The sequence below is a fragment of the Macaca thibetana genome, chromosome 12 (genome assembly GCF_024542745.1).
Source record: "Macaca thibetana thibetana isolate TM-01 chromosome 12, ASM2454274v1, whole genome shotgun sequence".
Classification (NCBI taxonomy): Eukaryota; Metazoa; Chordata; class Mammalia; order Primates; family Cercopithecidae; genus Macaca; species Macaca thibetana.
This window is the reverse complement of record NC_065589.1, coordinates 17190694-17216277: the sequence shown is the minus strand read 5'-3', so window position 1 is coordinate 17216277 and position 25584 is coordinate 17190694. Positions and strand designations below refer to the sequence as shown.

General features: G+C 35.5%; 2 protein-coding genes across 2 annotated transcripts in view; one reads left to right on the top strand and one right to left on the bottom strand.

Moving 5' to 3' along the window:
* Positions 1–25584, bottom strand: part of DOCK10 (dedicator of cytokinesis 10) — a 1376581-nt gene that overhangs the window by 654681 nt on the left and 696316 nt on the right. The window lies entirely within an intron of this gene.
* The window catches only part of NYAP2 (neuronal tyrosine-phosphorylated phosphoinositide-3-kinase adaptor 2), a 296478-nt gene that overhangs the window by 4556 nt on the left and 266338 nt on the right, over positions 1–25584 (top strand). Inside the window, exon 3 of the mRNA XM_050752152.1 lies at positions 4546–4783. Within this exon, the coding sequence (XP_050608109.1) occupies positions 4563–4783 (221 nt within the window). The 5' untranslated portion in view covers positions 4546–4562. The remainder of the gene's footprint in view (positions 1–4545; positions 4784–25584) is intronic.

Genomic DNA, 25584 nt, shown 5'->3' with positions numbered 1-25584 from the left:
GGATGGAAGCAGTAGCAGGAAACTATAGAAAAAGAAAAAATGAGGTGTTTTTTAAATGTTTTAATGTTTCCATGAATTCCATTTGGACATACCATACTTAGCTTATGCTCCACATGTGTACATAATGGGTAGTTTTATTTCAGTGGAAACAATTGTAAAGAAATGGAATGTTACCTTCAGGTCTAGGTTCAGCATTGGTAAAGTATAATGATGGCCTTGCACAAAAGAAAATAAGAAAATAGTTAACTCAATAAACAGTTACATGCTTAGCATTTAATTTATGGTAAGAATTCCATCAGTTTAATTTGGTGCAATTTAGCTGGGTGGAATGAAATTTCAAATTTTGAGAAGTGTCACAGTATTATACAAAGTGATCTTTGTGAAGGGTGTGGTCAACATGATGTAAATAACAAAGTGAAAGAATAAAATAAAGCTGAACAGTTAACCATACAGCTGTGTGAAAGCCAACATCTGTAACTTACATTAGAATGGCTATGATTCTAGATACAGTAATCTAAAAACTTAAACAAAAAGAGTCTTTTATGAATGCAGAATACCACAGTGGAGAAAAGGCAGAGAAAGGGAGGATGTGAAGGTATCTGTAGATTGTACAGGAAATCTGATCTTGGTCATTTTAGGTGCTTTCCCAGGAGGGTCCTGACACAAATTTTAAATGTTGGCCACAAATTTCAAGGAATGTACACACAGTGTTGCACTACTTGTATCAATATTGTGCATTGCAAAGAGAATACCTCTGTCTTCTAAATGAAGACCAAAGATGCTCATTTTCAACCAATGCTCAGGGAGCAGGGAAGGGGCTAAAATATCTAATTTGTTTTGAGCAAAAATGGCAACAGACTCAATGAACTCAATTAAAGGGGATGAACTCAATTAAAAGGGATGCCTATAGAAAAGCCAGAGTTCCACCTTAGTCTCGCCCACTCTGTTGTCACAAATACCCCATGCACCAGTTAATGGTCGTTCAGTAAGTCAGACTCCCTTACTTACTGAGACAGAGCTAAAGATGCTACCTGGAGGAGAGGGGCCATTTGCCTCTTAACAAATACGGTCTTCTAGGATGCCAACATAGGATTAGATGTTCGAGGCAAGCCTTTATAAAATTCTTGCATACGTTATTGTCATTTAAGGACCACAAATAAACTTGACTTAATATCCAACAGTCAAAATGCAGCCAACTTTTTGGTGGTTTACAACATACCCTATTCAATATCTACCTTAGGTGTAAATACAAATTTCCAAAAAACAAAGAGATTTATGGTTGTACCTGTCTGTGGGTTCTCACTGCTTTGAATTGGTAGCAGTTGTAATGAAGTAGACAATGAACATAAGGTTGTCTTTTCTCTAGTGAGGCCATGAATCTATTTACTCATAGTTCAGTTGCCTGAGAAACACTTCTGGCTTGGAAGGGTGGAGATCTAGGGTTTGAGAGATGGGATGAGCTTCATAGTCCATATGTCCCAGTTTCTTTATTTTCTTTATTTTCTGGATGTGGACAATGGGGGACAATGGTTATGTGGAGCTGTCCATATATATTTGATTGGGGGAAGAATGTACGAACTCCTAACCTGGCTTCCATTTACAAATGCATGTTGAAGGAAGTTGCACTACAATAAACATTGTACTTACCTTTGTTTCAAAGTAAAATTACATTTATCAAGGGGTTATATTATTATTAAATATAATTCTAGCCATGTTTAAGAATTGTGAAACTAGCAGTAATGTTATGACTATTAATAATGGTTAAATTTATGGAATTTGCATTTCTAACTCAATACTCACAACATGAGTCTATTCCAACCACTATTTTTTTTAATGTGGAAATTGTAGCTGAAAAACGTTAATTAAGTTGTATGAAGTCTTAGAGCTAGAGGTGCCTTCACTGGGGTTTATAGGCCATTCTGCCAGCCTCCTCAATATTACAAACTATTATACTTTGTACATGTGGACAAGTAAACAAAGAGGTGTGATGTTTAAACATTGATCGGGCCTGTGTTCATTTTCAGAGACTAAACACAATCGTCGAACAATGTTTCTTGCTCACCCTTAAAAATAGTGAAAATAAAACGTGTATGACCAACTAGTGAAGTCCACCTAAATCAACACTAGTCACAAGTAGTGCAATTATTTATTTATTTTGCTCTAACACTGCCATGAAGACATCTAGGGGGACACAATTCTGCCTTCATGAGGACTGTTCATAACACGTGCTCAACAAATACTCGAATAAATGAATGGTCATGGAATTTAATACTTTTCTAGAATTAGGTGGCAGGAGCATGTGTACAAACATTTATCCAATTTTCATTACTTTGAAGTTTTACTAGATATGATGGTTCATTTTCATCTCAAAAAAATTGATCTCCATTTTCTTTTAAATGCATCTTTCTATAGTGTAAATACTTCATAATATTATTTAATATTTTCTCAGAACAAAAATAATTTAAATTCCAGCCAATTTGAAAGACTACTTAGGAAGATAATTAGTTTTCAGAGGTAAACAAGTAGCCCTATTGATATTTGGAATATATAAACTGTGTAGGAATCTCTGGTGTCATTTTGGTTGGAGGAAAACTTAAGGAAAAAAAAAAAAACTTTGGGTAATAATGCCTTATTCAATTGGGAAATATACAATTTTGCTAGAGGGCAGGAAGGAGTGATCATCATCCAGCCGGAGGCATTATCTCTTGAATTCTTGTAATAGTGACTTGGCTTGCTTAACTTGGGTAGAATTAATTGTCATGAAGTTATGCTGATCATTTTTTTATCCAGGCACTAGTAAGGACTAGTGCTTAAGTCCTTGGTAGAAGTGAATTCCTGACAATGGCAATGCTTTAGCTCTCTGAGAACCATTTTCTTGTATTTTTCCCCAAATTGCAATCATTTGTAGCATTAATTTGCTATTCTTAATGTCCATCACATAAGCATCTAATCTGACAGACTGATATTAAAATACAATTCAATTACACCAGATAGTTGGAATTAAAAGGCCATTTCATTTGCTAACCCATTACAGCTTAACATAAAACAAAACATACAAAAAACTTAACATAAAAATGAAGAGTTAACAAACAACCTTATCTAGACTCCAGTTTCAATACTTTCTTACATAGGAGAGAAAAATCCTTAAATTCAGCATGGGTTCCAAATCAAATATGGATTGACTGGCAGCTGAAATGCTAATAAAGTCTGATGAAAAGTAAAATTTCCATAGTTATTATCCAGATTTTGGAACATGATTATACCTGTAAAAAAATCAGAATGAAAATTATTTGTAATTGAAAAAGCGAAAGTCTGGGAGTTTTACATCAAATAGTTGGGCTGATATTTTTAAAATATCTTTCTAAGTCTTTTAAAGAAAGTAAAACATGCAAGGGAATTGATAACTTTTGAATGGAGAATCTTTTCCCCCTTGTTAATTGACTTTGCTTTGGGTTATTTAATCTGATTCAATTATACCAGTTTCTTATACCACAATTAATATGCAATTAGTACAGTAAGCCTTCCTTCCATCCATCTGTCCATCTACCCATCTAACCACACATATACATTTGACATTACTATTGCTGCCAGTTCATACTTTTTAATGATAATATTAGCTAATAGTATTACATACTTACTATTGTTTAACTCTATTCAAAATTATTTACAGTCTTCACCTCTCCTAACCTTCACATCAGCAGGAGGTAGGAGTTAATACTAGCATCATTTTACAGTTGAGAGTAATATATACTAATTGAAATTCCTATGCTTTTTTGTTTTGTTTTGATTTAATTTTGGTTTCTCAGTAATCCTTTCTGAGGCTCAAGTTTTTAAAACTTCATGTAACAGTGAGACAACAGTTGTCAATACTTGAATTACCAGACTGGTCAGGATTAATGTGGTCCTAGTGATCTATGATATGTTAGTTGTAGTATGAAGGTATTATGGAGGACCATTATGGAGAGGAATGAAGAGTTAAAAAGGATTCTTTTATAGACCAGTTATATTAGAAATGTGTTTTTCTTTTACTACTACTATATTTTGCATAAATAGTTCATATTCATACATTTTAATTTCAAAAATTAAGGGAAGCACATGTATGTACAAAAGTTCTTTCCAAATAATTACATCATTTTCCTTGAAATTGAACAGAAAAGTCTTTATGGCAATCAGAAATACATGAAACTTGGATCTTATATATCTTCTTTGTGTAGAAACGTATTTTAAGAAACAAAATTATTATTGTAATTATGCAAACCAAATGTTTAACTTTCCATACAGTATTTACACCTTCACATCATCTTATAGCTCAAGAGCTTTGGCCTTTGTCCTGCTAGTGTTGCTACTTTAAGAGAGGGTTTGCTACTCAGGTAGCACTTATTTAACATTTACTTCAAATATTCTGGTTGCAATTATTCTAGTGACACATTTTCTCCAATCGGATTTGGTCATAATCATTGGAGATTTGAGTTGTTAGGGATAATAAACAGCACCTTGCTTTTTTCCCCACCCTGGATAAAAGTAAAATGTGTTCTCACCCTGCAGGCAGTGTTCCTCTTTACATGATATCCTCCAAGATGATGAGTTCTAATCCCGAGGAAGACCCTTTGGACACATTTCTCCAGTACATTGAGGATATGGGGATGAAGGCCTATGATGGCTTGGTTATTCAGAATGCATCAGATATTGCGCGAGAGAACGATCGCTTGAGAAATGAAACTAACCTGGCCTATTTGAAAGAGAAGAATGAAAAACGCCGAAGACAAGAAGAAGCAATAAAACGGTAAATATAAATAAAATTATTTCGAGTTTTGTGCACACAAGAAAGTCCATGAGGGCTGTTAAGGCTGTGATGTTGTCACTTGGTCAGAAAAGGTCTTTCAGAGTCAGTTAGACCTGGTGAGAGTATATGAAAGTGAACCCTCAACTATAACAAAAACACCACCCACCCTGCCAATATCATCCTTAGTTAACAACAGTTATTTCCTTATGTGTGTGCATATGCAGCTACAGACGGGATGGGGAAAAATTCAGTTTCCTCTGAACAAAAGCTTATGCTCAATAACCTCTTGGCAAAGGCGCAAGGGAAAACACAAACCCTTCAATAGCCCAAGTTTGATGAAAATCCCTACCTTTAATGGCCTTTGATTATAGTTCTTACCTTTAAATAGAGCTCATCTTCTTTCTAGATTATGGCCAAGACACATCAATAATTATACTTATGTGAGCCTCTGAAGGCAAGTAGAATCCTCACGGTGTGCTCTCCCTACACAGAATTTTATGGCTGTTAAATTTCTTGTTTGGTACCAAGTGCCACAAGTTTGTTCAGACGGAATTACTTTTATGATGCAAAACCTACCAGCTACTAGCTGATGAGCCCCAGAGGGTGGCCTTCCAAATTGAGGTTAAATTTCCTAGAGTGCTAACACCAAAAGAAGAATGCATATCTTTTGATTTTTTAAAAAGAATGTCACAATGTTTTCAGTTTGCAAGTGTGTGTGACTTCTGGTGGTACAGGGAGACACCTGTGTCAGATGGAATCCTGTTTCTTCAATAAAGTTCATTCACTAAAATCCAGAATATAGGGACTTAATCTATATCAATTAGCTTGATATCTGAATAATAATAATATGAAAGACATTTTGATGGTTAATTGGGAGATTTTTCATCTAATCAGGCATTAATACTTTTACTTATCATCTCTGAACGCTATGATATTTAAAAAACCAAAATATTATCTTAAAATGAATTATTCATGCTTCTAAAGAAGCTAGGTAAGATCACACTACTCCAATAATTTAATTAAAAATAACTATATGGAGAGAGAGAGATGATTTGAAAGCAAAAAGCTAGAAATAGAAAGAAATGGTGTACAAGATTGTTTTAAAAGAGAACTCTTTTTTCTCCGGACTATTAAAATGAAAATCTATTATCAGGTATAAAAATTGCATAATTGATCAACATTTTCACAATTGCATGTATTTATATTTAAAGTCAATTAATTTATTGTTGAGGACTATGTTATTTTGATTTCTAACCAATTTTAACTGGTATCACAATTCTTTTCTAGAGTGTATAAATGTCTTTTTAGGACATTTTTTTCTTCTGTGAAGTATTTTTGATGGACTATTTTTGTGTGTGAGCATTTAACTTTAGTTTTATGAGTCTGAGTTTTCTAAAATTCAAAATACAAAGGATGACCTACATGTTTTTGAAAGTAACTTCAAAACGCTGAAGTCTGAAGTTTGTAATCTTGGCATTATAACTCAATAATAAATCCTTTTCTGTAAGTATATAAATAAAATTATTTTCTGGATCATTCCATTAGCTTTTACAGAACACCCAAAGTGTGCTTATCACTGTACTACTATCTTCTGTATTTCATTAACAAGCTTCAGTAGGTTTCTACTTAAAGATTCATAGTTATTAGGACAACAAAAATGGCTAATTTTTAGGTGGTTAGCTGTCAAGTGTTCAAAAAGGGGCATAACCTCAGAGGACTAAAGTCCAAGGGACTTAGGAACAGGCATTTAGGTAGATGGAGACACAGCAAAACCCTGTCATTACATAGTAAGTGAGGTCTAAGTAATCCATTTATGTGAACTTTGAGTTGATTCCTGCTAGTCTGATAAAGCAATATTTTTCAAAACTATGTTAATAGCATAAAAGTAAAGATAATTCAAATCACACATTGAATCGAAGAAGTCCCATATTATCTGGAGACTTTCACGTCTACTCACCCCATAAGCAGAAGATAAAATTTTAGTCCTACTTGAGAATAGAGCAAAAGAGAGAAGTACATCATTTTGTTGTGTCCTAACTGCTGAGAGATAATGTTGGTTTGCATTGGGGTGGTAGTGGTAAAGGTAGTGTAAAATAATAAATTTATGGGCACCATTTGAATTTTCTGATTGATGAGATGCAGTAGTTGAGCAAGAGAGAAAAAAATTAATTAGAGGTGGCTCTCAGGTTTGTTCTGTTGTTGTTTTCTACTTTATTTTGTTTCTGCCTAGGCTAGCAGAAGGATGTTTCCATTTAATGCAATGGCAAAGACTAAAAGGGGAGCAAGTTTAGGATAAGTGATGGCAGGACAGGAGCTCAGCTTTGGTATGACGATTTTATGAAGCCTTTTAAATGTCCAAGTGGAGGTGATGGAGGCCGTTGAGTAAAGAATCTGGAAGCTACGCTAGAGTTCCAAGCCGAAGGTGCAAATATGAGAGTTGTAGTCTATAGATTTCACCATCATGAGCCGATATGAGGATAACTAGGACTTAAATTTAAATAGAGATGATAAAAGAACCCAGGATTGCCCCCTGGAGGCACCTGATTGCTCATATGATAGGTGGAAGAATTCAGTAAGAACAGCTAGTGAGAGGGGAGAACCACAAAGGAGTGTGATGCCTTAGGTGAAGTGTCAAAAGCGATTAAAGAAGAGAGAGACATTTGGCTGATACATCAAATATGTTGAAGCCTGAGAACTGACCATTGCTTTTTACCACATTTGTATTATTAATAAGAACAATTTCATTGAAGGGCCAGGAACAAAACTGAATAGGATTGTGTTCACAAGATAATGAAAATAAAGGATTTGAACAGAATATAAATAATTATTTATAAATAACATACGTATTGTTTATAAATATTTATAATTTATAAATAATAAGTATGTTATATTATCATTTATAACTGCAACCTCTGCCTCCCAGGTTCGAGCAATTCTCCTGCCTCAGCCTCCCGAGTAGCTGGGACTAGAGGCATGCACCACTATGCCCAGCTAATTTATGTAATTTTAGTAGAGATGAGGTTTTGCTATGTTGGCCAAGATGGTCTTGATCTCTTGACCTCACGATCCGCCTGCCTCAGCCTCCCAAAGTGCTGGGATTACAGGCGTGAGCCACCGTACCCAAATTTTTTTTTTTAAATAAAAATTTTGTTCCCGTAAGAAGGGAGAAAATTAGCATATTTAAAATGTGGGTGCGAATGATTACTGCAGAAGGAGAAATATTGATGACTTAGAGAAAGGGAAAAGTTACTGTTAGAGAGTCCTTGGGTAGGTAGGAAGGGAGGTGTCTAGAACATTCTAGATGGAGCACGGACTGCTCAGCCCTGGTAAGAGGACAGATGCCACGTTATGTGGATGAATATATCATGAATGAATGAAAGACTAAAAACTGGCATGAAAAGTTCCCAAACCTGGTTGTCTAAAGTCAATACATAGATTTAAATCAGGAGCCAAATTATGGAGATAAAATTTGTGAAAAACCATCAGAGCAGCTAAGAATAGCTAGTAGAAAAAGAAACAGAAAGGTAGAATTAAAGAACAGTCCTTTCTCCCTGTTTCTCCAAAAGCTTCAGTACAGTTAAAGCTGCCAAGTGGAGAAGAGCTGGAGCCTTGGGTCTAGGACAAGCTCTAGTGGGAAAATAGTGAGCTAGGAAACTAAACCAAGATGGAAGCCTGTTCCATGCCTGTGCTGCGGAGGCACAGAGGAATTACTTCCATCAGGACACACTCAGACCTCACCTCAAAGACGATCACAGGCAGAGATTCAGATGGCAGCAGGAACCCTGACCAGGTGCACATGTGGGAGACAGTCATTTGTGGGCCATGCCCCAAACCTGGTGAGGTCAATCATATCCCAAACATTATTTTATTACTGTCCTCACAGTAAGCACATGCACTAGGATTTGAAAAATGTGTATGTGTCTTGCTAACTAGAATTTTCCTTTCTTTCCTACTTTCCCTCCCCCAACATGTTTTTCTAGAATTTTAATTTAAAATACGAATATCTCTGGAGGGGGCAGAATACTAGTAAAGTTTTCTAGTTGTTGAGATTTCTCAGGTGTCTTTCTTTTCCAAAATCAGGACCCACGTACGGTGTGAGGACAGAGATAGTATCTGGATAGGTAAGGGAGGAACTTGGAGAGAGAAGAGTGAAACAGGCCCAACAAATAATGATAGGACAGGATGAGGAGGCTAAAGTCTTTAACCTCCTTATGATAGACTGGCTGTGGAATCTCAAATGATCTAGTCTCAGTACTCATGGTAACGTCCACATTCAATTTTATTTCATTCATATGGTGACTGGATATCTCGGAGTTCTGACAATTTAAAAAGAATAACAGTCTTTCATTCTTTTCTCAAACTACAATTTTGGAATTGCTGCCATGTTCTTAATAGAAAAATGTGTTTTTAGTATTTTGAGAAAGTCCATAGCAAGTCGCTAGTCACACTGGCATTTTGGGATTCCAGGGATGGTGAAAGATAGAGGACCAACATCTAAACCTAACACATGTTTTAATATTTTTAGCATGCAATTTACATTGAGTAGAGAGAATTCAATGAGGCATTAATAAACATAGTCTAATTACTTAAAATTATGTAACATATCTGCTTGATGCCTTTTAAAAATATACCGCAGTTTAGTATGTAGAATATACATGCTGAAAATCTAAAGATGGGGCATGTTTGACCTTGAAAAGGCATTGATGATAATTCTCTGTGAAATATGCCAGTTGCAATTTCAGAAACATGCAGACTGCCAAGGATTGCTTAAAAAATGGAAATAGGATTTCATATGATTGACCTTCTGGATCACATATGTGCTGAAATGCCTTTTGTGCTGATGCTGGGAAGCTTAAAACACTGAGCTCTTAGAAAAAGAATATCCTCATCACTTTCTCAGTGTTCTAAGTCACTTAGGCTTTCTGAGCCCAATTCCTTATTTTTAAACTAACTTGAGCACCTTGTCACTATTAACTTTCTTGTACCTTCACTTCCATTTCTCAAATGGGATTTTACTCAAAAGTCTGGCTGGGTGAAAAAATATCAAATAAAAAGCGATGCTCTTAGTGTTTTTCCTAACAGCTTCAAATAACATTTGGTGAAAAAGAGAAAAAGACTTAAAGGAAACAAGTTAATGGAGAATAAAAAATTATTTTAGTAGCTCATCTTTTCTGCTATTTTAAATCCTAATGGCTTTGTGCAGGCACTGTTAAATGAGATTTACTTTTATTATGAAAAACCTATAAGAAAACAAACACACAAAACCTATAGCTTCACAAAAATGAGTTCCCTTCAGATGGGTTGCAAAATTCCAGTTTATCATGTGATTGAGAGAAAAGGTAAGAAACAGGAAGGGTAGTCATGTATTGAACCATCGACATGTTCAGGAACCAGCCAGTGAGAAGAAGGCAAGTGACTGACTAGAACAGAGTCCAGCCACAAACATCCCTTAAGGCAGTACCTGGGTGTACCTGTGAACCCCTTGCTGGAAGTTGACTATTTACAGGCCACCAAGTGTAGGCCATCAAGTGACGATATCCCCTGAGAAGGACAGGCAATCCAAAGATAATCTGATATGCCAAATGCACAAAAAGTCCCTTCAAACAAAGTTTTCTTTCTGAACTCTGAAACTGGTTCTTGCACTGTCTCATTTTGCTATTAGCTATAGTATTTTAAAAACAATATAGGAAACATCCTTTAAATTAAAAGCAACAAGAAAAGCTGTTCCCAGTACATGTCTTTCTGAGCATCGTATCTCCCATAGGTAAGGGTAGGATTTCTTTTTTTCTAATCAAACAAATGCTACATTAGTTAAATTTTCCTAAACATTGTGAATCTGGAAGACAGCTCTCGACTTTAGCAAAGTGGTTCTGACACAAAGGACTACTTAGGCTGATTAGGAATGTCTCCGTTCCCTGTGGATGCCCTCAAGGGATCTATATGAGGTTATATTTCCTCTTTAAAAGTGACAGAAATGGAATTAGATTACTTACAGCTCCTTTAAAAAAATACATGCAATTGCATATTATTATATATACTTGAAAGCTATCTATATTTGAAAGAGTCATTATTTCTGTTACTCCAAAAGAACCACTAAAGTCCATCCTTTGGACCATGAAGAAAAATAAAGCAAAAATATTTGTTTTTAGATATATTAGAAATCTAATATCTCTAAAGAAAATATTTGTTTTTCCTTTACTAACACATTGCTACACAAAAGGCAAATGGTTATGACATCCAAGTTTTGAATTGGTTAATATTTTAAATGACTACTTTACCCAAAGACATAATTACACAGAGAGCTCTTATTAGAGAAATGTTAACAGTTACATAAATCCTCTTTAGATAGTAATGGCTTCTGGGAACATACCCATGATTTGTGGCAGTAGACTTTGTGGAAATAGCATCTATTGACGTGCATTTTTGTGAATGATATACCCACTCATTGCACCATGACTAGCTATTTTGATCACGAGTAGCTAATATTATTAGGTTTGTTTTAATTGGAGGCATGTAGAAAAATGAGATACCCTATTTCTACATGAAAAGGAGTGTTTAAGCCCCATTGCACAGGTGGAGTGAACATGGTTAAACAAAGGTTTGGAAACACACTATCAACTTTAAGAAATACTCCACCAGCTTGCCTAAGAGTATTTAGGAATACTCTACAGGGAGCACAGAAATACTGTGTAACTAACCTATGCTTTGAGCAACACACAAACACACACACACACACACACAAGCCCTCAGCCATCCTTCTATCTAGAATTAAACTCAAATCTGTAGCATGTCAGGGTCTTGCTGGAATGAGTCAGCTGATCTGATCTGATGTGAATTTCTGACCTAATTTTGCTGTAGGACTTAGTGCTCAGGCAGAGAAAACAAGGTTAATGTGTTGATAACGGGTGAGATTAAACAGCAGCCAGTATCTTAATAACCCTCTCTAATTTCAGCTTCCTCTTGTGTTTGTGATTAATTTGAATCACTTTTCTATTAATCATTTCAGGGGACCACAAGCTGCTTTGCTTGTTTTTATGTAAAAATCATGCATCCAGATTTTCTTCTTCAAAGCTAAACAAGATATTCATATATGGGAGTAATTTTGGTTAAAAAAAATCAAATGCATGGGCAAGTTTTTTATTCCTCAAACCATACGATTAGACCAGAAAAATTCTTTATTGAGCCAGATGTTTAATCTGCAAGGATGATTCTAAATGAATTAATTTATGATAGGTGTTCTATTTTTTTTTTTTTTTTTTTTCAGTGCTCATGGGGAAAGTTAATCTAAGGAGTCCCCTTATACAAGTCAAAATGGCGTCTGTCCTGCTTGCCTATTGTTTTCAGTTAGAGCCATCAAGATTCCCAAGATGCTTAATACAAACTTCAGAATTTATAAATTTACAGTTTACATTATGCTTATATTAGTAATAGAGACAATCCTTGGATTTTCATCTAGTCACCTACCAGGACAGAGTAGAGACAACATTAAAAAAAGGTCCTTTAAAGGCTCCTGTTAGGGTAAGCCTCCTTCAGTCTTCTCACGTACCTTTCAAGAGCTATTTATACTTTTGGTTGTTTTGACTTTAATTATATCCTAGAAGTAGCACTTATTTTACATTTTAAGAAGCTCAGTATCTGTTCTATATCGGAAATAAATAGACAGATGTTGGCAAGAGGAGGGGCCTTTCAGAACAGAGCCCCATGTGAGCTACTCAGTCAGCATGAGAATTAAGCTCTTCTGACAGAGGAAATTCCAGTGAAGAGTGGACCTTCAAAACATCCAACACCATGGCAAATTGAATGATTAAACAGAAGCCCATTGGAGAATTTAAGGTAATTTTTCTTTGAAAAGTAATGTTAAATATGGAGAGATGGTTATAGACTGACTGTCAATAGTTTCCTGTTGAGGACTATTTTTTATATTCTTCTAGCTATTGGAAGATATCTTTAACCAAAGATGGCCTTTGTAAAATGTTTCCCAAAAAAAAAAAAAAAACCCGTAGGAAAAAGAAATTATTATGGAGTAAGGCTGTGAGTCAGGGGACTTTTTGAACTGCTAAAAATGCAATGTCTCCTAGAGAATGTATCTAATGTAACAAATGAAACTGCTAGAATAGAGCCTGAGCATGCTAATAAAATTGCTCCAAGGCTTCTAACTTTGAGGTCGCCTAAAGAAAATGTCTTCACTATATATGTGTGGGTTACCTTAAAATTAATTTTAATCACGAATTGATAAAAGGAAAATCAAGTCCCCCCTCAAAATGAAACTATGCTTGAAACACATGCCTCTAGTTAAAAGTTATTCCCAATACTGCTCATATTTGGAAATACACAAGGGAATATTCATGTCCATACTGGAATGTGAATATAGCTAGCCTGCTAGGAAGCAGAAAAAAAGATCACTTTATAAAAGAAAGAAAAAGAAAATCAATTTCAATAAGATGTACAAGGAAGATGTTTTAAAAAATAAAAAGACCCGTATTTAAAATCCATTATTTTAATTAGTAAATTGCATTTTCATCTCTGATTTGGAGCTAAGTGTACCACTTGGCATATCCTGATGTTTGAATAGAAAATGAAGTGGTTCAGCAAAGAATGAAGAGAGCCGTTACCAAGGAGACTTCTTAATTTTCTATTAGGTTGATGTTTGTATGTATTGCATAGCTATTTGTTTCCGTATTAAAATTTTCATTACGCATGTATTGGGCATCTATTATATGTCAGTCATTGCTCTAGGTGCTTGGGATAAGATGGTGAACAAAATACCAAAACACGCTTGTCCTCATCGGAGTTACAATCTGGTAGAGGGTTGGGAGGTGGAGAAGGCAGACAAAAAGGAAACAAGTACATACAGAGTAAGTGCAAATGTAATACATTCTGTGAAAAAAAAAAAAAAAACTAAACAAGAGAATTAGGGGTCAGGGGCATGGGGATAGTGCAATTTAAAATAAGCTCAGGGAAAGACTCACTGAGGATGTGACATTTGAGTAAAGACCTGAAGTAATAAGTGAGTAAAGAAGCCATGCAGACCTCCAGAAAAACAGATTTCTAAGGAAGAAGGAATGTGGAGAGAAGAGGTCATAATGGGGAGCATTCCTAGCACATAGAAGGTCCGTGAAGGATATCACTGTGGTTCGAACAGGGCAGAGCAGGTGGAGGTTAGAAGATCAGGCCAGAAGCAGTGGAGTCCAATCTCGTGAGGACATGGAGGTTACCGTCAGGAAGCTGGCTTAGCTCAGGGTGAAATTGGGATGAGACGCGTCTCAGTAAGGGCAGGGCAGGGCAGGGCAGGGAGACCAGTCAGGAGGCTGTAAAAGCAATAGAGACGAGGAAAGATGGTGGCTGGGACCACAGCAGCACTGGAGGAGGTGAGATGTGATGGAATCGTGGTTACATTCTGAAGGTAGAATTGACAGAATTTGGTGACAGATTGGATGGGAAGCGTGAGAGCAAGCTAAAAGGATGGCGTTTCCATTAACGGAGATGTGGAAGATGGCAGAATAACCAGGTTTGGTGAGAAAAGTTGTAGACACAGTATGTTTGAGATGTGTATTAGGATTTCAATGATTTGTTACTATTTGTTAGAATTTCACGTTTCATTTTTGATAATTTGTAAGTATGAGGTTGACAGTTTTACAGAAATGTTAATACTTTTATAAAACTTTTAATATACTTATGAAAAGTCAAAAATTTTGAAATGCTTTTATAAAACTCTAAAAACTGTATACATATACACATTTAAGTTTCAGGAAAGTTTTTGCTATTTTATGTGTGTAATAACATCACACATGAGATCTATTCTCCTAACAAATTTTTAAGTGCATAACACAGTATTGTTAACCACAGGTACAGATCTCTAGAACTTATTCATCTTGCAAAACTGAAACTTTACACTCATTAAACAGCAAATGGAGGGCAAGCACCCAGATTAACCAGAACAAATGAACAATTGCCTAGAGGTCTCTGCCTTTTGTGCAGTTAGTGAAACCATGCAATCGGTGACACTGATTGTAAGAGCTATATGATCTACACACTCGGCTGCTTTCCAGTTTAGGGCAGAGATGACAGTCACAAATCCTGTAATCTAAGAAGGAAGGTAAACAGCAGATGTAGGCCTACAGAATGCTTGACATTTTCAAAAAGGAAAAATGCTCTGATAATGGGAAGATTCAGTTATTAGCATTGGTGATGTTCACTTAAGACATTTTTGCAATGATGGATACATAGATAACTAGTTGATGCTTTCAACTAGATAGAAAACTGGGGATGTTTTCTGTTCTTGGGTATTTCAATAAACCTGTAGGTTATTACCTCATTGTAAGAATGAAACTTGGAGTAATGCTGTGTATATGGGTGAAAGGGAACATAATGGGAAAATCCTGGTGCCTTAATACAAGGTGGAATCAGTTTCTTTCACTTGCTAGCTTTAATGAGATTCATAATTGAGTCCCTTAACTCTTAAAGTTGTTTATTCCTTTTGAATTGGAAATAACAATCTTCATTTTGGTGAGCTGTTAAAAGAAAGAAAAGATAGAACATGTGGTGCAACTAATGGAGGAACCAACTTATTATAGAATTGGTAGCTGCTATTACTGTATTTGTATTACTATTATTATTACTATTATTATTATTATTATTTTTACTGTCACCATTTTTACCTTCATCTTTATCACTTAACGTGGCTATCTTAATAACATCATATGGAACCATGTCTACAAAGATTCCACTTCCATGTAGAGTAGAAAGCAATACACGGGAAGACTGTTTGCTTTGGACATTTGCAAATGACACATGTACCCAGCCCCCAACTGTGAATTTTCTACTTTATCATTTTGTTTTATTTTATCAATGTACACATATTTTGTTCTTTCTCCTAGAATAGTTAAAATTACACGAGGGTAATTTTGGCATATGAATAGATTCAAAATGATGCAATAATTGGTAGGTTTAGTCTTAATTATTAAACTAGCTTCCAAGAGCAGAGAAGCTGTCCCTTGTGCGTAGTAGGTTATTAAACATTAGTCAGATCAGATTGTGTTGAACCCACTCAGTGCACTGATAATGACTTCTCCAAGGGAATAGTAAATAAGCAGGCATAACATGTGATATTGTAAGTGCAATTCGCTAATGAATTTCCAGATATTTTCTTGGCACATGAGCTGCTATATTTTTACTCTATTAATATAAATGTTTTGGTGAAAATGTCATACATTTAGGCTAAAGTTAAAGAGGGAAAGAAGTAATGAATTATGAAGATAAAATGCCTACTTTATGTCTACAAGAACTAAAACCTAAAATAATTTTTAAAAATTTTTTGTAGTTCGATTTCTTTTCTGAAGGGCAATGTATATTCAACATTGCAGGGTAAATGCTACTGGTAGGTTTCAGCTTCATATTGGTTTGAGGATGCTAGGGGAAGCCAGCCCAACAATAACCGACAGCTGTTTTTTGCACAGGCAAAGAGGAGTTCTTTTTTCTTTTTCTTTTCTTTTCTTTTTTTTTTGTTTTTGAGACAGGGTCTCACTCTGACACCCAGACTGAGTGCAGTGGTGTGATCTTGCCTCACTGCAACCTCTACCTCCCAAGCTCAAGTGATCCTTCCACCTCAGCCTCTGGAGTAGCTCAGACTACACATGCATGCCATCATACCCAGCTAATTTTTGTATTTATTTTTTCATGTAGTACTTGATACAGTCATTGTAACCCTGACATATCCAGCTCTTTTACAGAGAGAATCAGAATGGCACAGATAAATTTGAGTTATTAGGATTTTTTTCTAGAGGGATTCTTGTTTTATTTATTTACTGTAAAAATTTTTTTGAGACAGGATCTCCCTCTGTTGCCCAGGCTGGAGTGCAGTGGTGCAATCATGGCCCACTGCGGCCTCAACCTCCCAGGCTTAAGTGATCCTCCCACCTCAGCCTCCCAAGCAGCTAGGACCACAGTCATGCACCACCATGCCCAGCTGATGGTAGAGATGGGATCTCACTATGTTGCCCAGGCTGGCCTTGAAGTCCCAGACTCAAGCAATCCTCCCTCCCCAGGCTTCCAAACTCTTAGGATTACAGACATGAGTCACCGCACCTAGTGAGAAGTCTTCTTAACCACCTAGGCTGCTTGTTATTATTAGACGGTCACATATAATTTTAAAAATTATTTAGATGCCTGTCAGTATATACAATTTAAACAGTATTTGTTCTTGAGACGAGTGACAAAATAGGATTGAAAATCATTTGTCAAGCAAATTGTTTTCTAGGTTATTTTTAGGAGAACGTTATTCTTTCAGCATTTTATTTTACTTACGGGACAGACGACATTTTGTGATTTACAAAAATAAACAGTAATGGGGAAATTTAAAAAGAAAGATAATGGGGAAATATCTGTAGTAATCAGGGCACATGAAGACTCTTCTCTGAGGAGTAGAGAAGTCACTTCCTTTTTTATCCTCCTCCGATACCAGGTTGGAAATTACACAGGAGGGAATATTTGTTCAGGGTGAGACTAGAATCTAAAATAGTTCAACCTTATGTCATCTTCTGGTGTTTTAGAAAAAACTCAGAGTTAAGACAAATTATTCTGTCCTGCCCAGTGGCCTCTGGATAATGAAGCAAAGGGTTAAGAGATGTGCAGTTTATGGGTTTTCTCTAGATTTTTGCTGGGGCCTATTTGAAGTCCCCAAACCTCAGCAACTCACAACTCTCAGCAAATCAATACAAATAGCATATTTTCTTTAGAAAGGAATCCCATGATGCTTTACAACCACTATCAGTACAAATACTTTCATTTCTAGAAATCAGTTATTTCAAATATCAAATGTTATTCTTGGTTTGTTTTCTTCTTCTTCTTTTCCACATAATTTTACATTTATTTCATTTAAATGACTTTTTAGGATTTTAATTCTTTTTCTAGTTTCCTGTCTTTTATAATCCATTTCAATTCCAATATTTCTTTTCTTTTATTTTGTGTTTGTTCCGTTCAGTTTACCAGCAATTATTTAAAATGTCTCAGTATTTCAAATAAAAGTAGAGGAAAGAAACACATTTTCAAAACATGGTATATGGTTCAACAGATTAAATGGGATAAAAAGAGATCGTGAAGGGGGAAGGAAAATGACTACCCAGTAAAAGGCTTTTTAGCAAATCATACTGAATCTCATTAATAAAGAATACATCCACTAAAGCTGTACAATCAATCTGCCATGTGCATTAGTGATGTCTAGTCCAATTCAGGTAGATAAATTGTTCTCTAAGTGTCAGTCGGCTGCCACTCAAATCACAATACCAGTAATACATGCCATGAGGAATTTCTCCTGACTCATGATGAATTTTTTTCACAGGGTTAGACTGGAATAAACAGGTAAAAGGAAAGAATGATGTCTGTCTGAATGAACACCACCAGCAACAGCAAAAAAGGACAGATAACTGGAGAGATAAGCAATAGGCAAGGACGCTGTGAACCGATCTATTAAAAAAAAAAAAAAAACTGGCAGGGAGTAATTCAACTACACACCATTGCCAACAGTGTCAGCTAAAAATACAACTGGAAAAAAGTATAGTCAATACAAAACTTGCAAAGTCAGATGAGGGCATCACTGTAGTGTAGAGATACCCTTCAGGTGGAAACTCTCAGGCACAAAACAAGGAGAATAAAGGAGAAAAGGAAACAAAGTAACAGAACACTTCCATGAATATTTTAATGACAGCATCTTAGTCTGGTTTCTAATCATGAACAATTCTTTTTAATGATAGATACTATGACTAGTATTCTTCCCAATGGCTAGCTATCAGAAGCGCTCATGATTATAAACAGACATTATTAAAAGACACAATAAAATACGGCTTTCTGATACTCTGGTTTGAGTTGACACCATATGAGTTTTCTAAAGAAGTCAATCAGTTTTGCAATGACTAGAAAATAAAAGCTCTTGCTTCTGAGTCTATAGTGGAAGGGAAAGTATTCTATCACTTCTTACAAGATTAGAAGTCTCCAAGGAGAGATGGTGCATGTAAGAGAGCATTTTGAAATGAGGTGAAAACATGAAGCCTGTGCAGTTATATGATTGCATTAAAGAAGGGGAATGAAAGATTAGGAAGGTATTGGGTTTTAGGAATGAATGCCATGCGGCTTGTGGATTTGTCATTAATGCAGTGACCCTGTCTATCCAAGCCATTCCATTTCAATGTGACTTAGAATTCTAAAAGAAAGTCAGCTTAGAGGTGTCAACACAGCCCCCTGTGTAAGCTGCCTTCAGCAAAGAACCTCTATCTTTAATTTAACACAATTGGTCATCTTGGTTTGAGACAGACTGTGATTTAGTTAACATGAGAACAGCATGAACTCTGTCACCCCAGAATTGAATGAAGAGTTCAATTCAGGCTTGATGGCATGTATGAACTATTGTAGGAACTATAACCTGGGAAAAAAATGAAATGGCCTTAGTGAACATGTGGAGGAATAAACAAATCTGTCATATTGTGGCCTGGTGTTCACCTAGACAAGTGTATGCATGTTTATTTTTTAATGATGTGCTTAATAATACATGCATGTTTTGTTATCTCAGTCACACAGATAAAACCCTATTTTAGTGACAGGCTCATAATGATCAACCTGATACAGCACAATAAAACTATCTCCATGTGCCAACTAGCAGCTCTTGTTAGTTGCTGATAAGAATGCAACATATTCTGGCAGACAAGAAATAGTACATAATAGATACATTCACTAGTTTCAACTCTTTGAGCAGTCAATTTAGTTAATAAAAACCTCACCTTTTTACTACATGCATCATGAAGGTATTATCAATGATGGAAATATATGATCTTTTTATGAAATTTTCTAAGATAAAGATTCCGAGATACTTTATTCCTCATGTTAATAACACAGTCCCTAAGATACTTGATGAAATTCAATATCATGAGTTTAAGATTGAGACTGAATATCTCAAAGATGACATTTTATTTTATTTTATTTTGTTTACATTCATACCTAAACTTTGGGGAAAAAGAGTCTCCCTCAACTCCTTCAAATTAATTAAGGTAGATTTTAAAAAGTGAACTAAGAATATGTGATTTTGTATTAAATGTGATAGCAGGACAATGAACTAATTAAAATTTAAGTTTTTATCAAATTATTTTTCTTCTGAGATATAAGTAAGTCAAATTAATCAATCTCATCTGCACACTTTCTTTTAATGTTCTCCAGTTTCAATTTGCTTTATTCAAACCCTAATTATCATCTCTGAGCAAAGCAAATAACCTCATAAATAATATAGCACATCACTTCTAAGTACTATAAGAGGAGTCATCCAGTTTACTTAGCTCATAAATTAACATAGAAATTTAAAATTTTTTTAATATTGGCTTTTGAGACCTAAAGTCCCAGAGTTATAATCTAGTATTATTTTTTTATCAGGTCCTTACATTTCAATGTCTTCACTATAAATGTCATAAATGCATTGGTTTAGCAACACATTTACCTATATTTACCAGTCTAAACTACAAAGTCAGAAAGTCAATATGAAGATTTTGGAATTCCCTCAAATTATCCTTTCCTCTGTTTTATTTAATTTATTTTATATTTATTCTATTATCTTCTGCTACTCTCATTGACTTAGTTCTCATAAATCCAAAGCAATATGTGGATATAAATTCAACATAAAGTAAAGTGAAAAGGGAGATTATAGGTCAAGAAATGTTAGCCCGTTCATTAAACAACCAGATTTTGTTTCCATCTTCTCTAGTCTCTGAACTAATAAGTTTGCAAAATGCTTGTTAAAAGTAATCAGGAAAAGAAATCTTTGTAGTTCTATGAAGTACAAAAAAAGATTGAATTCATTTCCATCATATTGAAAGTGGTATGTCTAAACTGACACGTAATCATTATAGAAACATTGCTTTTCTGGAAGCCAACCTTTTGGCAACCTCAACTATAGAAACCGATTTTTTTTTTTTTTTAAAGAAATAGAGATTTCAGAAAAAGGAGACAGAAACATGTAAGGTCCCTAACACACTCATGTCTGTGGACTGGCCATGTAATCTCCCACCGCTGAGTCCTTGAGGGTATTGCTCACACAGCTATAAGAGAAGGAATCACATGCATTCCTACAAAAGGTACAGTCATCTGCCAGGCTGGTTCGTTTTAAACTCATCAGCTTGGCCTATCAGCTTTATATTTTTCTTTTAGTTTCTGTGTGTGTGTGAGTGTGTGTGTTTGATCTATTGATGTTTTGATGGATTACACACAGAGCATATCTCACTAGGAATTTATCCAACACGTAAGGGCACTCTGGATATTAAATTGAGGTCTCATGTTAGAGGCCATTAAGCAAATTATTTAGTGCATTCTACTTTAGAAGGCAAGGGCACAAGTACAGTATTTTATAACTGGCTAATTTCATGCTGCAATTAAATTCTTGACACACACTTGGAATAGGAAACTTAATGTGAGGGGGAAATTAAAAGAAGCCTTTCTATTGTCGAGTTTCTGTTTGAAAATAGACTTATTAAAGAGGCCTTTCTATTGTCGAGTTTCTGTTTGAAAATTGACTTTTCTAAGAGGCCTATCTAATATGTTTAAAAATACCCTTTTTTTTTTTTCCTGTGGTAGAATGGAAACTACTGTTCTGTAGAGAATAATCAAAGAGAAATAAATGTTTATGTTTTTAGAATTACTTTAGGATTTTATACAACCACCCAGAGTTTTATTCTGATAGATTTTAGCAGGCACATTAATGAAGAGGTTTTCAAGAGAAACTCTTTTGTTTAAGTAATGAAACTGTACTAATGGCACATACAGGTCATATAAGTGTATTATTTTCAGTTTGATGACAAGATTGTGTAAAAGAATTAGTGTGTCATTGTATGAGAGAGAGAAAAAGAAAGAAAGAAATGAAGGGGGAGAGGAATAGTTAAGGGTAAGCTCAAGTTTAAATTCATTACAGTGAGAAACATCAAGGTGAAAAAATAAAGACAGTTTGGCGGGAATTAATTCTTCATAATTGAAATTTAAAAATTATAACATCCCCTAGAAAATTAGTTACATGTTATACTTATCTTTGCTTTCTTTCTCTTTTCTTTTTAAAAAGAATTCTACTTAATATTTTCTCCTCAACCTATAATATAATGTAGCAGTGGGATCTGTAGAGTCAGACTTCCTTCCAAGCCACATTTTACTCTCATTCTTCCTGGCTGTGTGATGACGGACAAATTACTCAGACTCACTGGGCTGCAGTTTTCTCTATGTAATATCAGTACCTACAGATTAGGATGTTGCAAAAATAAGTGACCTTAGACACAATGAAAGCATAAAAGAGAATCCATGGTAAGTGCTAAGTCAGTGTGAACGCTTACCCACTAACGTACCCACAACACAAGGGCAGGAACTCACTTTGCTCTTCCACTGCACTTGGAACAGGGGACACTCAATAAGTGTATCTGAGTGATTGATTCAATGATTGATATCCTGAGATTTTATTCATGAATGAATAGGAAGCTAGTCATGTGGTGTAGTTTGAGGAAGTGCTTACTCAACCAGTACCCCGGGAAAATACCTCTCTTGAAATGCCTAGAAGCCATAAATCCCCAAATTATGAAATGACTCTTTTGGCTTGCATATTTGTTCCCTTTTAATAAGACAAGCAAAGAGATAACATATTAGTGTAGTTTGATGATTATTAGTCACTTCTTCTACCTGACTGTGAATGATTTTATTAGACTCACTCCATAAAATAGGTGAGAGAGCACTGCAGTTGTAAGGGAAAAGTAGAAGCAGCAAGAAGACTGTGAAATAAAAAGAGTGGCCCTGAGCCAGTAACTAATTCCCTATTTTACAATTTTTCTCAGATTTGGATTAATATGTAATGTCATCCAAGCAGGAAAAGTGGGTTACCTGTGGTCATATAGCAAGTCATTGCTAAATTAAAAAGAGAAATAAGACTAGTTCCAACCAAAATTATTCTGTTTAGTTTAGATTTTTATTGGACATAGCTATCAGTTGGGCAATCAAACCTAGAATCTTTGCGTAAGAAAAAGGGAAAGTTTAAAAACTTCCTAATGACCTCTGAGCAGAAAAGCTGCCTGGCGTCCTAAAAGTTTATCCACACAACTCCAAGATAGATGGAGAAATGTTAGGGAATATTCAGATTGGGTAACTATTCAATCTTACCCCAAATAGTCACCATCCAGAATTCAACATTCCAGAGATTGTCCACAAGAGGGACAATTTTCTTAAGGTGATACTAAGTGAGATACAAATAATGACACTTCATCAAACTGTAATTTTAGTCAAATATATTTTTCCTTTTAATATCACAGTTTCCTCATCTGTAAAAATCACAATCCCAATGACCGTCTTGACAGATTGTGGTGAGGACTAAATGGAACATCAGTATTGCTGGATGGGTCAGTGCTCTCCAGCCATAGAGAATGTGTAGTCCTCCCGCAAGTTTAGCCTTTGCTCATGTCTGTGTCCTTTCCATCGTTCACCACCCATGTGTCTCCTTCCCTGTCCAAGTCCCTGTGGCTCCTTCAGGACTCAGCCCAAGTGGTATCTCACTGAGACCTTCTCTGGTCTTCACAGACATTATTGCTTGCTATGTTTTATTCTGGTCTACTAGCATTCTTTACATAATCTACATAATTCTATTCTGAGTTTAATACACCTCATCTAATCATTTTCTTTCCATGCATAAAATTAAAAGTGAGCCAAATAATGGCCAGATCTGGTACAGAATCCCTTTTGAACAAATGAGAATCTAATGACCTGGAAGATTTGTAAAGTGATTCAGATCTTTGCTGGTGTCTCTGGAAGAATACCCAAAGGAGCATTTTATTCCAAAACAAAAAACCAAACAAAAACAAAAACAAAAACAAAACAAAACAAAAAACAGAAAAACAATGACTCTCCTTCCTACCTATAAACTCCTAAGAGTCCCCTTACCAGCCAACCCAGGCTTTCCTCTCTCTACTCCTCTGTCTGGTTAAGCTCATTATTGTGCAGATCAAGGTAACATTTCTGGATTTGGGGGATCTGATGGGTATGCAGAAGGGGTTGATTTTTCCTTGTTCAGTCTTTGAAAGATATCTGAATTCTGTAGGGCTGACCTAGTAAGAAAGTGTTCTCTCTTCTCAGGAAGAGAATAATCAATGAAGTTTATCGTCATTTATAATTTAAAATATTCGTTTTTGTCCCAGCCATAGTTGATTATTGTCCTCTCTTCCCTGCTGGCCTTTGAGTTCTTTTTCAATATGGGAATCCAGGGGAAACCTGGAATGATTACTTTGAGACTTGAGTTCTGAATACCATTTGGCAGTTCTGCTCTTTAAAACCTTCCTCCCACTTTCTGTGTTTTCCTACTCAGGTACCCTCTAGTCCATAGCTCAGCAAATATTTTCAGATAGTGATCATTTGATTATTTTGGGCATTTGTACCATATGGCAACTACCCAGTTCTGCTGCTGTAGCATGAAATTGCCCTCAAGGCTACTTAAATGAATGAGTGTGGCAGTGTTTCAATAAAACTTTGTTTACAAAGACAGGTGACAAGTCGAATTTGGCCTGCAGTTCATAGCTTTCAAACACCTACTACTCTATCCATTCATTTTGTTGACCTAATTGTCATCACCTAGGCCAATTCTTTGGAAGGGATTTCAATGTATTCTGGCCTTCCCAAACATGATTCCTGGGAAAGCATCAGGAAACTGGGCTTTAGAATTGCATTTGTGGTTGAGTTATTTGGATTATTGATCCACATGCACAGTAAAGCTTCAAGAACATTTCAGGAAATGCTTAAAGTTCTAGGACAGCTTGTTTTTAAAAATTTGCATAATGTAAGAGAGAAAAATGTAAGTGACCATAAAGAGACCGTAATAACCGATGACATTGATTTGGTGCTTATTATATAACATATCCTATAAATTCTTTACATGTTGCATCTGTTTAATCCAGATAATATCTCCATGAGGCAGATTCTATCATTTGTTTTATTTAAGCTGAGTCTTAGAGACTTTAAGAAATTCTCCAAGATCATATAATTAGCCAGTGGCAGAATTAGGGTAAAGCTCAGATGTATCTGACTCCAAAGAACAGTTATGAAAAGGAAGAGAGAATAGGAAATAATGCATTATTTGGGTGGGGGTGGGTAGGGGGGATTTAGGGACAAGTAATGGCCTGCCCATCAGTTTCTTGTACATGAATCAAATCTGGCAGACCACAAAAGAAACCACAGCAGGATTCCAAATTCACAGTTCAAATGCTAAGCTTGCATTTTGCATAGTGACACTGTGGAGAACCAAGAGGACCTTCTGAGCACTCGAAAGTTTCCAAAGCCACGAACTGGTATTTGGGACAGCTTTCACATTGGATCCATAATAGTGTCTTCAGATTTTCACAAAGTTCAGAATACCCAGAATTCCTTGCAATGTCTCTGGCATTTTGCATGGAAATATTTTGAAGAACAAAGAAAAATCATTTTCTTTTGAAATCAATAATATTCAGGTAGCTAAAAATCTCACTATAAAGTAAACCTCAGCACAGCCAAAGAGAAAACAATAAAACTGAGGTTAATATATTTATTTAATTGTATACTGATGATCCATCGACTATTTTAAGGTAAATTATATTTGAGGAAAAATGATAGATATAGCACATATGTTTGCAGAATCTAGGGTGAGCTCATGCATAAGTGCTGAATATTTAATCAAAGCCCCATAAAACTTCCTCTTGCAGTGATTTTCTTTTTAGTATTAATTTGAATTCTGGTGCATTTATGATAGAGCAGCATATCAGGAAAAAAAGCATCAGTTG